Raw genomic sequence first — 15,160 nt, forward strand, 5'->3', positions numbered from 1 at the left:
TGAGATCTTCGCTTCCTTGCATTAGTATTTTAATCTTCCGACAGTGTTACAGCTTCTTCCAGACTACAAGACGCTCCCTGCCTTTGTGAGTCGCAGAGCTCACTTCCGAGACTTCGTCCACCACCTTCTCCCATCCATCTCCGAGGACTTCGACGTAATGTTCAGGCCTCACGTAGTAAGGTGGACCATAGCTTCGTGGCGGGTCGATAGGGAAGATGAGCGTGACCAGATAGCCACCCGGCTTGACCATGCGCGACATCAATTGACCCCACTTGGTACGACATGACAGCGGGATGCAAACGAAAAATCTTCGTAACAATATCATTAAGCTGGGCTGCAGATTTATTTTGCTGGACGAAAATAGCATACGTATAGTCGTATATGAGGTCGTAATTCTCCTCGGAGCTACCAAGACTGAAGAAGTCCTTGAGCTCGAAACTAACTTTCACGGCGCTTGGCAAATTGAGCTGGGCTAGCGATCTGCTTCAGCTTGTAAGAGTGGTCAGCTGAGACAGAGTAACTTGGCACTGACTCTTCTGCCAATTTTACCGCCGTCGGGGAGATGTCAACGGCGAGCGTGTCGAGACCTGTCGTAGCTGCTATGAAAGGTGCGTCATAGCCCTGTGACGCTTAAGATACTCGCTCGCTGTAGTGATGAGTTACTTACTTTACCACATCCGGGAACGAGGGCACGGCCGGTTGTAGGGAGCTTCAGCTCGCGGGAACCAAGGAGGTCTCGTAAAGGCGGCTGGACATCCCCGGCATCCCACGGTGTGATGCTCGCTTTCCTTGTGATGAGAGGAGTGAGTGTTCAACGACCCCTATCCGAGCCGCAGCACAGACCATGCGTCGTCCCATCCACGTAAAGGATCTGCGGCGACGAAGGCGCGCAATTTGGCTTGTATCTCGCTGCCAGAAAGGTCGTCGGTAGCTGACATCTCTCAGAGGATTTCACGAGATGGAGGTCGCTGTACAAGCAAATCGGCATGCAACTTGCGTCTTAGGAGCATTTTTGATGCTTCCACTAGAAAGCAGCGCTATGTTGCCGCGTCAAGCACCTGAAACATCTGAAGTTTACAGTGTCTATTACAATTATAAGAGTAAGATAGCGATGTGCTCCACACCATAACATACACTATTTCCTGCGCGCTCTATCCAACACATGTCAACGGCCGAAATTGTGGGTATATCCGTCCCATCGTGTTGAGGTATAGCATAAGATATTGACGACGATGGAAGTATGCACGCGACCTGGATAGTCATATTGTCCGCACAGCGAACGCAACACATATACATATTATTGATTCCTGGAGACTATGAGTTATCTCGAAGCTCGAGGGACTAACAGCACTCACGTTTGCAAACATTTCTTGTGCCACAGTGTCTGTGTCTTCCCAGTGGCAGACCATGTCAGCCCTAAGAGGAATGACACATTCAGCTCGAGCCTTCGTGCCAGCATGAGCTACACACCTTCCTCCCTGCCCCAAATTTTCGTTGATTTGCGTCATGACGATGTACTTACTAGACCGTCATTGGTATCAGCATGCAACTAGAACTATACGCCGGGGCCACATACTATCCACGCGGTTGAATCTCTGCAATGGCTACTGCATAAGCGTGACCCTTGCATGTACACCCTGTAAAGCGCACCAAGCATGCGTTCTTTAACGCGCTCCCCAATCTCTTTCATCCATGCCTTTACCCTGTCTCGCTCACGCGCCGGTGGCCAGGTTGCGGTCTGCAGTGTTGACTGCAGCAGCTTCTTCATATAGGCTCGTAGCAGATCCGAATCGAACGACGGTCGGGGTGACGCAGCGGCTGAGCGAGGGTTCGAGGGCGAGCGGAGGCCTGTGGGCGACATCATGGCGAACGAGAGGCGAGACGACCCTTCCAAGACTTGTTAGTCCCAGCGAAGGCTCTCAAGCTCTGTCCGCAAATGGCAGGGTCGCGATCGCCAGGCGTCTGCGGACGTAAGCGGCAATTTCACGTGGCGCGTGTTTGGCTGCTTGCTTCCGTCGCGTCGACAGAGTCACCGCTAACAGCCATGTCCTCAATATCCTTCCCGCATGCGGCACACGACCATACATCGTCGATGGCGTCGTCGGCCGCCTCTTTGCAAGACAGCGAATACTTCAACTCATTTGGCTCCTCGTCGGGTGGTTCAATCCAGATGAACCCGCTCTCGCAGCATCCACCGCGTACGCCCCGAAGGTCAACGGCTTCAGGCTCACAAGTGTACGGAAGTGACATATATACCCCCAAGGAAGAGCTGCTCGAGAACCAGCCTAACTTGATCAATGAGGAGGTAGCAGAGGCTGTCCAAGAACGCGAAAAGAGCAGAGTGCGAGCTACGGAGATTTGGCGAGACATGCTCAAGACAAGCTATGGACGGGATAAGGCATTTGTACGTTTTCATTTTTGCATATATCCGCCCGTACTCATATGTGAATAGAAAATATTACAATATATCATGCGCCTGTACCTCCTCTTCCATACTACACTGGCAAAGTCATCCTTGTTCAGGCATACAAAACGGCCACCATGGGAGGCCGAGATGACAAAGCGGCTAGAGTCTGGGATAGCGGGCTTCTCGCTCACCAGGTATGCCTCAGTGGATCTCACTTGTCGGACGCCGCGCCGCGCGTCTTCAATGCCTCTGAACCTTGTACAGCCCAAGCTGATTGCGTTCGAATAGGAAATGTCTTATCCTGTTTAACTGGCTCGGACCTTTGACGTCTGTTCAGGCCCGACATCATCTAGACGAAGCTTTCGGAGGTACCAAGTCCAAAGGCAAGAAGCGACCACTTCTGCACACCATTCTGCATTCTCCGCCACCGACACTTGTAGAGCTGATGAACGGCGTTTCTGATGACATTGCCACGTTCTCGCGTTTGGGCCTCATTGGTAGGCGCACTGGGGAGCGTGCAGCGTACTACGCGGACTGGTGTTGGCTCCTAACTACGCTTATGAACCTTGTCGAAAACGCGGTAGAGCGAAGCGTCATCATCGAACAACAGCATCAAGGTACGACACTACACCTTAACATGCCATGATCTCGCCACTCACATGTCCTGTAGTGGAGTCAAGATCTTACACAGAGTCCTTGAGAGGTGCCACAGCCAAATCGAATCCTACGGCGTCAAAGATAGACGAGACGGAGCTAGCACGTCTACAGAGGAAGGATTATTGGATCCTGATGAGCAGGTGGAAGCTCCTCATGGATCTCATTTTTGTCTGTGAGTATCGCACACATGCAGATTAACGAACACAGCTTGAGACTTGTCCCTGTCTTTAGCCTACAACGTATTTGGCTTCAAACGTGCAAAGAGCCCGGTGCAGACTTTCACGGGTTTGGCGGCTGCATTGCTGAGGTCCGTCGTGTGCATTTACAGCATTAGATCTCGACTAATTGCAATCTTCACAGCACCGCCAAGGCTTACGAGCGACATTACCTGGAATTACTGAAGGCAGCGAAGGCCTAGACGCCGACGCTAATTCTGCTGTGTATTGCTATCCCTGCTTCTTGCTTACCTGCTCTAAGATACAGCTTTTTTTTGGTACAGTCCCTTTACTCTGTTTAATTCGTCTACTATATTGTGCTGTGATGTGCTTCGTGGAATACTAGAGACCTTTACCCAGGATGCAAGAGACGCTGAACGCGAACCTAGGACCTCTGACGCAAAATCGATTACGGTATCGACAAGTTTTTGGCAATCAGCCTAGGTCAGGCTTTGCACAGGATGCATGGGTGAATTTTGCATTGACGATCGGTCAGCTTGCTCACCAGCCAGGCCTCCGCATTCAATCTTCCAAGCTTGCACGACCTCATCCACCTGCGGAAGCACATGAATGACCAATGCGCCACTTTTCGAGAGAAGCGGCGGTCCCGTTGTGGCGTCTGGAATAATCATCCTCGAGACCCGAGTCGCAACGTCATCGCAATACATGGATCAGCACCAGCCAAAGCTTGCGCCGCAGTGTGATAGATCTTACTCACGACGAAAAATTTCAACGTCGGCATGCAAAGGTAAGCCTCGCTGTATGTACTCAGCTTGTTAATGATTACACGGCAGCTCATCAAACTCAGTAAAATAACGTCTCGCTGCTCATGTTTGACTAATGGACGTAACACGTCATAGTAAGCTTACCTGCCAGGGCCCGAGTTGACGTTGAGAAATTCACTAAGTTCACAGTAAGAACGTGTCTCGGGGACTGCGTCGTGATCGCTCCCATTGAGTTGCTGCAGCCTGGCAGGAACCTGTTGATAAGTATGCGCCTGATGTTGTGAGCAATGATCTCTTCATGCTCCAGCTGCTTTCGCCTGCAGGACGCAATTCAGCCTGATAACTTCGGATCCACGGGTACGCGAACAGCCGTCAGGCTTCGGGAAGAGAAGCACGATCCGCGTTGTGGTCGTCACTGGAACGCCCTGGCTCGCCACAAATCATCAGCAGAAGCTGTGTGTCCTTAGCGGTGGTGTCAGACGGCTGCCAGGTTAGGCCTTTGTAAGGTTTGTCAGCAACGCCAAGCAAGATAGGAGCAGCGAGATGGCGGTTACCCGGTGCACGCCATACCATCGCCGTCACGTTCTACGCGCCCGCATGCTACATTTCGTCGTGCCGTCATCGGGGGCGTCGGTGCTAGGCAACGTACACGTCACTACTATCAGACAACACGTAGTTGGCACCAAATGCGTCTCGGCCATACAACGGAGTAGTTGTGTTGTTGCATCCAGCCATCTGACCGCAACAACCGTGCCACGTCTGCGAATGTGCTTCCGGTAATCGAGTCGCCTTGTTCTCACAGCAAGCCATGTTCGGGAGCAAATAAGATACTGAGGAGGGAATCAATGACATGGACGGGTGCGATAGTGCTTACACCTCCGACAAGACGGCGAACGGTGAGATGTCGCTCTTTCACTAGAACCAGCCCCGACGTTTGCTCTTCTCCCCGCCCGCAGATTGGGGTACACTTGGTTCCACGTCTCCGCGAACCTGTTGCTCTCTTAACATCACCACCTCCTTCTCTAATTCTTGCACCCTTGCACGCGTCTCGTCCAAGTACCGCTCGTGGGATAGGCTTGCTTGCAGGAAGCGGAAACCCTAGAAGAATGCGGGACGTAATAGGACCAGAGAACGTGCACCTGGAAGCAATGGAGAACGTACCACGTATACCACAGAGCCTAAAAGAGCGATAGGCACCATGCCCGGAAGCATCTCAGCATACCACTGCGCATGGACGGACCGCGACTTGCTTCCAGCATTTTCTGAACTGTAGGGCCGCCTACAGGCTGTCATTTGCCGGTGCGAGTGTGTTACATTTCGAGAGGATGCACGTTGAACGAGAGCGAGAGACATGCCCGCAAGATAGGCTAGCAGTGTCGACTGAGACAGGAGAAAGCGGGGTTTCGCACGTGCGGTTCGACGGGCGCGGCAAATTGTGGCTGTGCCGGCCCCCTTCAGACGGACGCTCTCATCTCACTCTAGTGTTCTCCGCTGTGCAGAGCTAGTGGGGAATGCATCGGCCTAGCACATGAATGGACAGGCTATCGCTGGTGAGCACGTCGCAGTGGCTCTCGGAATTTGGACAGAATCATGTTCAGGGTGCGATAATTTTCCTGTCGGCACGTCACGAGAACCCCCATCGTCGCAGGGCACTGGCATGCGGTCCCCTCCTTTGCGGTATAGCGCGTGATATCGATACGTACAGGGCCGGTTCCGCACAGGAGTCGAGAACGTTGTTTGCAGTGGCTTTTCGCGTGAGTAGGCTCGTTTCCTCTGGGTGAAAATCTGTGCGCAGTGCTGCGGTGGTGGGATGTGTGATGCAAGGTCCGGAAAACTGTGTCTGCGTGGTGAAGATTGAGCAACTTGCGGACATCTAGAGAAGAACCGAGGAGGGGCCCGGGATATGCGCCCCGCCCAGACATGGGTAGACGCCCGGGTGAAGTGACCGTGGGAAGAGCGTCACTGGTAATAACCCCTTCTTAAAAAGTATTTGATGGCAGCTTCGCGGGCCTCCACTCCCCGAGTTTCCCTTCCTCTCGTTGCTCGTCTCTTCCCTGGTCGGCCTTGTTTATTCGTTCGAACTGATCATATCGGAGACACACATTTGGGCTGGAATCCAAATGGACGCAGCAATCACCCCAACAAGACTTGGACAGTCTTCCTCGTCACCGTCGCCCGCGGTGCCGCCTACATCTCTTCCACCGTCGCTCCACAACCAACCACTACCGCCATACTCCTTCCCGCGGCAAGATGAGTACCCTCAAGAAAAAGCAGAGCTAGACCTCTACTCTCAGAGTCATAGAGTACCGCCGACTTCATCACATCCCGCTACACCGCACCATACACGACCACCGTACCCTTATCCCTACTCGACAGGCTCGACAGCGACATCGTCTACCTACAGCCGAGCTTCATCCGCGTGCACTCGTCCGCGAGGCTTGCTAATAGCTAACCTTCTCAAACCGTGGACACCAATAATTCTGTACGCAATAACCACTCTGGGTTTCCTTGTTGCCATCAGCTTCTGGAAGGCAGAAGTGTTCGGAGGTGAGCGCACGCTTGCTCGAATATTTTAGTCGCGCACGTTGCTAAGACACCCTCTAGGCCTGGACAAGCTTTCGCGTTGGCTCAAGTCTGACGAGTATATCGGCTATGCTTCTATCTTTATATTAATTTTCTTGACAACTTTCCGTAAGTTCTTGGCCCGATGACCGATTCTGCCTTCCTTCTGATCGTGTCCCAACAGCACCTCTTCCTCTGTATTCTACCCTCATTATCTTATCTGGATATACCTTCGGTGCATGGACAGGCGCAGTGATCTCATATGCTGCGTCGCTTACCGGAGCACTCGTCGTATTTATGGTATCTCGCACGTTCTTCCGTGCAAGCATATCTCGCTGGCTCTCTTGCACGATCACGATCAAGCGCGTCGTGAAGGCCATCGAGAAGAACCCCAGGCTTCTCTTCCTTATCCGCCTTGCGCCGTACCCTTACAACGTCATGAATTGCCTCCTCGCCGCCTCACCATCCCTGACACTCCGGACATACGCACTCTGCACGGCGCTTTCGCTCCCCAAACTCATCATCCACACGAGTATAGGCTCCTCGATCCGGTCTTTCGCGCAGTACCACATCGTGAAACCCGGAGAATCGGCTCCTGCAGCCGGCGATGAGGGCATGCTCGGACACTACTCTACTGTAGCTGGTGTCGTGCTCTGTGTCGCCATCTTCGTCTACCTTTCTATCGTCGCACGCCGTGCAGTTGACGGCGAGCTCGGCGACGATGTACAAGACAGCGAGGAAACCGTCGCGTTCCTCGCACACGATGACGACGGTGCCGACATGCAGGAGATCATGACGGACCGCCCAGCGTTCCGAGTGGATGACCGATTTATCTTCGCAGGACGGGAGGAGTCGAGCATCGGACTGTGACTTGCATTCATCAACGGACTACTAGCACGCATACATCTGGACATTATTCGCTCTCTATCACTCGAATCCTGTATAAAGTCGCTACGTACGTTGTAAGATGAAGTTGAACAGGTTACTTACACTCATTTAGTTCTGTCGTTTACTCATAATACTCTTGCCGGCAGCAGAGACGCATGGCTCGATAATCAAAGATGTGAAATAGCGGATCACTATCACTCCTTGACACATTATCATAAGCTGGAATGCTTCGAGGCAGGTCTCAATTACTGCGACATGGCCGGTGTATGAATGCAGTCCGAAACATGATGCATAGGAAAGGCTGTGGCGTAACGAACATTTGCTCAGATGTGAGTACAGGTGCCCAGGCCCGCGTCTGATCATTCCGAAGTCTCAGTCATCATCATCGTCGCCAGAAGTGTCCTCGTCGCGCACAGTTCCGTCATCGGTGTACGCCGTGCTCGACGAATCAGTGCCCTGGCGCGCGAGCGGCGGGTATCGCGCCTCCGCGACAGGACTCTGGGTGTATTCTCCATAAACGCCAGAGGAGGCGTGCCGGGCGCCGTCCAGCGACGATGGTACATCCGCGAAGACGGAGCCGGAGCCGCTGCTCCATGCAGACGCCGATTTATGTCGCTGCGGAGCCTCCTCTGGGGCTGGGCCGACGGTCCAGACGTGAACCTCGCCCTCGTGCGTGCCCGTCGCGAACATCCACTCGTTGGCTCCGCGGTTCCACGCTATGGCAGTCAAATGCTTCAACGCTACAGGCGCCTGGATTCGGTGCAGCTGCGACGTCGTATCCCGGTCCCAGACGTAGATGTCGCTGGCTGTGTGTGTCGCAGCTGGTGTGTCAGAGAGTGGCTGGAGCGATATACTAGGTGTGAGAGTAGGGCGCACCTGTGCCGGCGCGCAGGATAAGGTTATCGTTTGTGCCACCAAAGATGGCCGGAAGACCGGCAAAGGCAGTAGTTGTCTTGGGCATATAAGTGTGCCTGAGCACAACGTTGTTCGCTTTGCCTTGCGCGTTGCGGAACTCCCATAGCTGCGGCGGCGCCTACAACACGATCATTGGAATGCACAGTTTTGACGGTAAGAGTGAGACAGACTCTGTTCTCGTAGCTGACCAAGACGAAACAGTCGTCACTTGCAAGGGCGATGTCACACATCTCATAAAATACCGGAGCCCTCCTATGACATAACTCGCATTAGTATGAGTGGGCAGTGAAAACCTGCAAGCATTGCTGAACATACTTTATGACCTTGAAATTGACTAGATCGTACACTATGACGCAGCTGTGGACCTGACGCGAGGAAACAGAAGATTGATGCTCACAGACTATCTCATGCTTCTTTCGACTGGCTTTCGCCGGCTTATCTTGTGCATGTTGCTCGTGATCATGCTTGCCAATACAGAGCATATATCTTGAGTCGCTCGTGACAGTGACATCCCGGACAATTAAGTTGTCTACGCGATGATGTTGAGTCTCCTAAACAGTGCGCTATGTGAGATTAGAAGCAGGGATAGCTATCGTGTAGAACCCACCTTTCCCGTTTCGTCCTACGGAAAGCTTGGTTCAGCAAGTAGCTACCGAAGATTTCTAGAGACTCACAATGTTGACGACCCTGTGTCCTTCTACGGACAAGGATTCTAGAAGGAAGCGCCATATAGTGGTCAAGAAGCCGAAATCAGACGGGAGGCAGCACACCTTGGCCATGTCCCTTCCATGCCACGGACCGGATCGGGTGGTCTTCATCAGACCGCTGGTGGCTCCACAGGCGTTCGCCGTTCTGTGTAGCATTGACAGCAAATGTACTGCAACGGTGAACCACTAGCTTGCCTTGTTCCAAGCGGTTATGCTTTTGTTATGACGCATAAGAAGGTAGTCTCCTTGCGCGGACCTGATGCCGTGATTAGCACGAGAGGCTGGACACAAGTAGTGTATCTCACCATTCAATCTGGTGAACGAAGCCGTATCCAGAGGAGTGCTCGAGACTTTTTTCGTGGGATAACTTGCCGAACTGTAAGATCTGTGTTAAGCGGGAGAATAGCGTCACGTTAACACGTAGAACACACTGTTACGTCCAGGATGAACGACTTCTTGTCCCAGCTGCGGGGTTTCATCAGTCTTAGCGGGCTGGGATTGACTGGTCCGGCTGACCTCGACGTCGCTAGGTATCTCCCGTCGCGAGAAAACTGCAAAAAGCGCACCAAGGCATCATGCGCGTGGTCGGTCTCGAGCTTCTGGGTAATCGTCATCCTCGAAAGGTGGGCAATGACACTAGCAGCCCTAAGCTGAGGGGACATGCCGCTCCTCAAAGGGTCACCGGCTTCGCGGAACAGACCCTTGACGTCGAGCTGTCGTGCCAGTCGCTCGCGGCGAGCCTCAATCGTGCGTCGGATAGCCTCTTGCCACCGGTGACTTGCTTTCTCCCTCTCGGTCATCGAGCTCTTGTCAAATGCCAGCCAGAAGGAGACTTTCTGCGGGGCGTTAGGGGTGTCACGAAGGCCGCGTTGGGGTGCACGACGTCCAATACGATTTTCTTGCACAGCGGGCTTCTCTGGATCTCCATCCGCGGCTGGAACATGGTTCAGCACTTGGAAGCCTGCTGACAAGGGGAGCTTAGTGACTTACTATCCTGCCCTCCGCCAATCAGCTGGCGACCTTGCTCGAAGACATTTTGAGGGTGCAGCGATCGCGCCGCTGACAGGAAGAAATGCTTGACCGGTTCCATCGTGTACCCCAGAGCATCCGAAAGCCACATGTATCCCTCGTAACGATGGTATATCCACCGCTCGCAGGCAAACCAAGCAGACATCAACAACAGGCCACAGCATGAAACAGAAGAAAAGACTGTCGACAAGACGCGAGTGATGTTTGCCTGTCCTTCCGTTAGCCCAGCATCAACCTTCAAAGTGCTAGCAGACACACCTGATCTGAAGAGAAAGAAAAGAGAACGAAGCCGAGGAAGAAGCAGATTACCGAGAGGACCAGATATACAATTGGGGAGTGCTTGATCCAGATGCGAATCCACCACGGGACTCGGTGATCTGGCGAACGGCTGAAAAACCGTTAAGCGATTGCACAAGCTGAAAGACTCCTCTGGCGCTTACTATATAGCCTCTGACCAAGTGAGACCCAACAAGCTGTTCACTGCGGCGCTGATGCTGAAAATAAGAGAGATGAACCAAAGGACATTGACGCAATCAAGCAAGCTGTTCCTCGGCGTGACACTGTATGTCAGCTGGATCATTGTGGCAGCTACGCCGGCGAAGAGAGTGGCAATTGTCGATAGGTTCACCAAGTTGACGGCGGAATGCTCCTGGGAGGCCTTGACGGTAGGGATCCCTGCAATTTATTTCATTGAGCTGCCAGTATACCGTGGATGAGATAGATATTCTGAGCGAACCTGTCTTCAGGAAGACGGGTATAAATTTATCGGCAAGCAGCTGAAGGCGGTCTCCGATGTCTATCATGGAGTAGAAGAGATACCGTTGAACGGCATGGCTCTCGAAGTCATCTGTCCGTCCAATAACATTCAGATAACGAAGAGTCCAGTGAAGGAATCGAAAGCGAACCTCCGAAGTCTTCAAGTGATGCGGCCCAGTGCTAAGGGGGTAAGTGTATGAGACCGCTAGCAACACTAATGCATGATGACGGGCTCACTGATAGCTCGTCGCCAAACGCCTGGTCAGGTATTTCGTCAATGAACTCCGGGAATTGATTGAAGCACTCCAGCAGAGTGTGGACGTCTCTGGCAAACAGTTGCAGCTCCAGTGCAATATGTTTGGGCTCGAGCTCAGTGCTCTGAGAGACCAAGTGGTCAAACATCCCGTGACGCTTTGAGACTAGACGTCGGAACATCGACGGCTGGAACTTCTCGAGCTGTGGTATCTTCTGCGGGAACAGACCAGCGGCGTTCTTGCGGAAGAGATAAAGCACTCGGCCGAGTCGCTCACGCAAGCGGCTGGAGGCAGATAGAATACCTACAGAGCTCCCGAGTTTTCGCGCTTTGTTTGAGAGATCACGTAGCTGGTCGCCACATCAGCAAGTGATCTGGAGTTTTGCGGTGACTTTCTTACCTGTTCATCAAGAGTCTTCAGTTGTCTGTCGTCGTTTGTACATCAGCTCCGTCCGACTTCCAGTCACACGTCAAAATCATGCTCACTTCTCGAAAGCTTCGAATGCTTTGTATTCATCCCCTCCACTGACCCATACTTGGTCTTCTAATCCATGGTCTAAGGCACGGCATCAGATCTCAGATAAGGCTTATACTCACTAGGTGCCAGGGACCTTTGTTTCTGGGCCGTTTTAAGGGTAAGGGTGGGCCTCCCGGCTAGTGTCAAGTGAAGCTGCTCTTGAAGCATCGTCACTTGGCTTCAAACAGCCGTCTCATTAGTTCTAATCGATCAAGCTACCGCTGGAGCATTACCGCTTCAGATCTTGTATCTGCGCTTGAGACTCGGGAAGTTGTGGGTCTTTGCCTGTCATGTCTTCACCTGAATTTTAGTGCGAAGTAAAAGTATGCAATGAAAAGCGGAGTACTCACCTCGCGACTGTGGATGCGGTATGCCCTTCTCACCAGAGGGTGCTGACTGACCGGCGACGCTCATCGTTGAGGCAAACTGCGCTTGCTCGGAGGGTTCACGAGAGTGATACGATAGGAACATGAACCATTCAGCTTGATCCTCCAGTCACGTCCTATAAGGCCAGTCGTGGGCAACCACATGCCTGCTCCTGACCTTACAGTCGGACATGCAGTGCTCAGGTGCGACCAGCACACCTCGCCCTCGTTGTCCGCGTAGAACAGCAATAGGCAAGGAGGAGAGGCTTCTTGGGGAAGCGGTTGAACAAAGCGGCGGTACAGTCAACAGCACCCTGGAGCCTGGCAATTAACGATCGTGATACCGGTATCTGTCTTGCGTAGCGCAGCGCACTCATGTTGATGAATGATGTCAATGCAAAAATGGAAGTCTAGGACCCTAGAAAGGAGCGGTACCTGGTGGGAGGTATTTGAATAGCAGGCATACGAACACGACTCTGCCTCACGTTCACAGTGACAAGACTCTCTAGATTAATAGCGAGACACGAAATCAACTGCTAACCACTGACGGGAGAACTTAGCATGTAAATGCATGTTGCTCCACCCAAAGGCTAGTGCCAAATAATACCTTGTCGTAAGTAGATGTGTAGTTTTGGGACGAAGCCAAAACGCACACCATATTCGATTTTATATTGCGAAGAAGCTTGAGAAGAGTCCACGAGACGTTTTGAGTTCTCGTAGTGAGCGGCTTCGAAGAGGTGACACCTCACTGAGTCACTAGTACTGGTAGCACGAACCAGGGCGAGCAGTGAGCGTTAGAACAACGTTCACACGAGTTTTTTCAAAAGCAAGAGTAGCATGCGGTGTTTGCGAGTCATGACGCTGTTAGGATTACCATGAGCACGACTGTAACAGAAATAGGAATCGGAAGAAAGGCCCATTTAAACAATTTCGGAGACTCAGGCGCAACCAGGGCTCGAACTCGGGTTTTGAGAATTTAATCCCAAAGAGGAAAAACAGAACTCAGCAGAGGCGGTAACCACTATACTATGGCAACATCGTCCACGCAGGCAAACAACCAACCGGTCAACTCCTTCATAAACCCCAACAGAGCTTAAGGCTAACCTACAACTCGGTGGGTGCCTTCAGCCACAATATAGGACGAACTGCATGAAAACGAATCGTGAAGCAAACAAGCTTTCTGCATTGTCATGCTATTCGGGCTGTTCAACGGTATTACAGCCCAACTTCGAGCATTCAATGAGTCTTCTCCCGAGCCTGTAGACTTCGCATGCTGCTCGTGGCCTACGCCGCCGAAGCGTATGTCGTGGCACTATCCACAGTAAGCATTTTGCAGTCCTACGGCTATCACAACGTCAGATTGACAGCTAGCTCGTACGGCGAGCTGCTGAACGGGGACAACTCCGATCATAGGTTATTCGTTCACGGATAGCTTTTGCTTCATCGGGTATGCAGCCGTACGCCACAAACGACATCGAAGCAGCAACGCATAAAGTCGACCCTGTGGAAGTGTACTTGCTGTGCGAAAATATCGAGCCGGGTTTCTACGATCGAGCCGCGGCCGAGGCGGACGCGAATGTTTCGGGTATGGAGGAGGCCGTGAGAGGCGGAGAAAGCAACATAACCATAACTTAGAGGCGAAGAGGGGCGGCACATGTTCCGAGTGTACGGGAAGAGCCAATCGAGATCTTTGTGGACGCTGCAATCGGTGTTTCCGCCCTCCGACATACGAGATCTCCGCGGGTATATAGCCTGCCTGGCGAGATGTTCGCCTCTTCGCCTCTCTGATCTCCTGTTTGCCTGTGATGCGAGTCCCGCCAGTCGCCGACCATTTGCTTCTTTCAAAGAAAAGCGATGTGGTGCAATGGGCGTCGGCGGCAGCGGAAGTTGCGAAGGAAGCTGGTGCGTTCCCTTATTTTCTCCATAATTCCCAAGCACATGTACCAATATTAGCGGCATAGACATCTTCATGAACTTGCTTTTCTGTCTTTTCGGTATCTACGTCTGGGAGATCTTTCGGACGTCCGACTTTGAGTGGTCCTTGATATCTCGCGCTCGCAAGTTTTCTTGGCCCTTAGTGAGTGGCGCCCTGCTCTCTGCGCCACTACGCTACTAATCGTGGGTCAGGGTGAGTTGACAGCAACAGCATGAGATACAAGCTGCGACTTACGATGATAAGTATTCTTCTTCCTGTGCAGATATTGCATGCTATTCGCCTTGATCGGGATGTGAGCCTCGCCTGTTGTCTCAGCTGTCTGCATCACTTATGATCCCGCAGGATCCTAACCGATCAAGTGACAACGCCTGTGTGTAGACTTCAGCATATTATCGTTACTGTACCAGCTCTTACACTTACTCAGTTCAACTGTAACGCACTATACACCTTCAATTTCGTACGTCCCTTCTCTTCGCCGTCGCACGTTTCTGACTTCCCCGCAGTGGGCTGGCAATATGGCAATCCTCTGCGCCTCCACATCGCTTATGATCCGCACGTCAGCACTATTCCTTTCTCTACATAGCTCGCGCTCACAGTTTTCCAGCGTTGCCCTCTGGAACAAGAACCGTCTCGTCATTTTGTTGCTCGCTACGCTTGGATGTGCACACTGGGCGATCCTGTGGCGGGGCATGTTCGTCCTCAAATCAACCTATTCGTCCGACGCTAAAGGCTGTGTCATCATCTCGACAAATCATATTTTCCTCAACGTCAGCTACTTCATGAGCACGTTCCATCTCGCTAGTTGTCTCTCCACCATGCTGATGCCGGTTATTCGCCAGCTATGGGTGTCAACTTTGCAGTACTGCTGCTGACAGTGATGGCTCTCGCTCGCAAGAGGCTGCACTCGCATCTGTGGAAGCTGCTCTTCCAGGACGGCCTCGTGAATTTCTCTGTGACGTTCGTCTGCAATGCTGCACCTGCTGTATGTACACCATCAGGTCCTTCGGGAGGCTAACGGCTGACATAGGACTCACTGTAGATCCTAAACATTTTGAACCTGGACGGTGCGTGCCTGTAGACCTTGCATGGGAGATATAACTGATATCAACGGTATCTCCAGCTGTAATGAACGTGTAAGCATTGAGCACTATATGCGCACCCCGGAGTGATCGCGTCTGACCTTGAACATGCAGCATTGCAACCGTCCCAGCTGCGACAATCTCGTACG

The 15,160-nt window shown here is 52.4% G+C and overlaps 7 protein-coding genes across 7 annotated transcripts; 3 read left to right on the top strand and 4 right to left on the bottom strand.

The window, feature by feature from the left end:
- Window positions 1-14: 14 nt before the first annotated feature.
- PHACADRAFT_181664 (uncharacterized protein) lies at window positions 15-938 on the bottom strand (the record flags this gene model as incomplete). The annotated part of the gene is given in 5 exon segments (XM_007392180.1): window positions 15-350; window positions 370-480; window positions 533-621; window positions 668-788; window positions 844-938. The coding sequence occupies 5 exon segments, from the start codon at window positions 936-938 to the stop codon at window positions 47-49; spliced, it is 720 nt and encodes a 239-aa protein (XP_007392242.1). The 3' UTR covers window positions 15-46.
- Window positions 915-1,894, bottom strand: PHACADRAFT_137765 (uncharacterized protein). The gene is made up of 5 exons (XM_007392181.1): window positions 1,651-1,894; window positions 1,577-1,595; window positions 1,471-1,521; window positions 1,356-1,416; window positions 915-1,307 (listed from the first exon to the last, which is right to left on the bottom strand). Exons 1-5 carry the CDS (start codon window positions 1,862-1,864, stop codon window positions 1,260-1,262), a joined length of 393 nt encoding a protein of 130 aa, XP_007392243.1. The 5' UTR covers window positions 1,865-1,894; the 3' UTR covers window positions 915-1,259.
- A 137-nt stretch (window positions 1,895-2,031) lies between these two features.
- PHACADRAFT_181665 (uncharacterized protein) lies at window positions 2,032-4,031 on the top strand. The gene is made up of 7 exons (XM_007392182.1): window positions 2,032-2,404; window positions 2,453-2,601; window positions 2,696-3,024; window positions 3,078-3,236; window positions 3,296-3,371; window positions 3,425-3,723; window positions 3,776-4,031. Exons 1-6 carry the CDS (start codon window positions 2,045-2,047, stop codon window positions 3,480-3,482), a joined length of 1,131 nt encoding a protein of 376 aa, XP_007392244.1. The 5' UTR covers window positions 2,032-2,044; the 3' UTR covers window positions 3,483-3,723; window positions 3,776-4,031.
- Window positions 4,032-4,821: 790 nt separating this feature from the next.
- Window positions 4,822-5,391, bottom strand: PHACADRAFT_250344 (uncharacterized protein). The gene is made up of 2 exons (XM_007392183.1): window positions 5,166-5,391; window positions 4,822-5,102 (listed from the first exon to the last, which is right to left on the bottom strand). Exons 1-2 carry the CDS (start codon window positions 5,355-5,357, stop codon window positions 4,920-4,922), a joined length of 375 nt encoding a protein of 124 aa, XP_007392245.1. The 5' UTR covers window positions 5,358-5,391; the 3' UTR covers window positions 4,822-4,919.
- A 120-nt stretch (window positions 5,392-5,511) lies between these two features.
- PHACADRAFT_250345 (uncharacterized protein) lies at window positions 5,512-7,660 on the top strand. The gene is made up of 4 exons (XM_007392184.1): window positions 5,512-5,554; window positions 5,603-6,551; window positions 6,609-6,695; window positions 6,751-7,660. The coding sequence occupies exons 2-4, from the start codon at window positions 6,125-6,127 to the stop codon at window positions 7,434-7,436; spliced, it is 1,200 nt and encodes a 399-aa protein (XP_007392246.1). The 5' UTR covers window positions 5,512-5,554; window positions 5,603-6,124; the 3' UTR covers window positions 7,437-7,660.
- A 71-nt stretch (window positions 7,661-7,731) lies between these two features.
- Window positions 7,732-12,072, bottom strand: PHACADRAFT_205913 (uncharacterized protein). The gene is made up of 19 exons (XM_007392185.1): window positions 11,982-12,072; window positions 11,601-11,670; window positions 11,515-11,539; window positions 11,099-11,464; window positions 11,011-11,041; window positions 10,842-10,952; window positions 10,546-10,780; window positions 10,364-10,493; window positions 10,067-10,313; window positions 9,593-10,010; window positions 9,508-9,541; window positions 9,382-9,452; window positions 9,140-9,246; window positions 9,044-9,081; window positions 8,977-8,991; window positions 8,685-8,920; window positions 8,540-8,621; window positions 8,331-8,487; window positions 7,732-8,260 (listed from the first exon to the last, which is right to left on the bottom strand). Exons 1-19 carry the CDS (start codon window positions 12,043-12,045, stop codon window positions 7,827-7,829), a joined length of 2,871 nt encoding a protein of 956 aa, XP_007392247.1. The 5' UTR covers window positions 12,046-12,072; the 3' UTR covers window positions 7,732-7,826.
- Window positions 12,073-13,328: 1,256 nt separating this feature from the next.
- PHACADRAFT_137777 (uncharacterized protein) lies at window positions 13,329-15,010 on the top strand (the record flags this gene model as incomplete). The annotated part of the gene is made up of 7 exons (XM_007392186.1): window positions 13,329-14,077; window positions 14,176-14,224; window positions 14,311-14,389; window positions 14,436-14,488; window positions 14,537-14,733; window positions 14,772-14,914; window positions 14,972-15,010. The coding sequence occupies exons 1-7, from the start codon at window positions 13,966-13,968 to the stop codon at window positions 15,008-15,010; spliced, it is 672 nt and encodes a 223-aa protein (XP_007392248.1). The 5' UTR covers window positions 13,329-13,965.
- Window positions 15,011-15,160: the final 150 nt, after the last annotated feature.

This window comes from Phanerochaete carnosa (assembly GCF_000300595.1).
Source record: "Phanerochaete carnosa HHB-10118-sp unplaced genomic scaffold PHACAscaffold_2, whole genome shotgun sequence".
NCBI classification, from domain to species: Eukaryota; Fungi; Basidiomycota; class Agaricomycetes; order Polyporales; family Phanerochaetaceae; genus Phanerochaete; species Phanerochaete carnosa.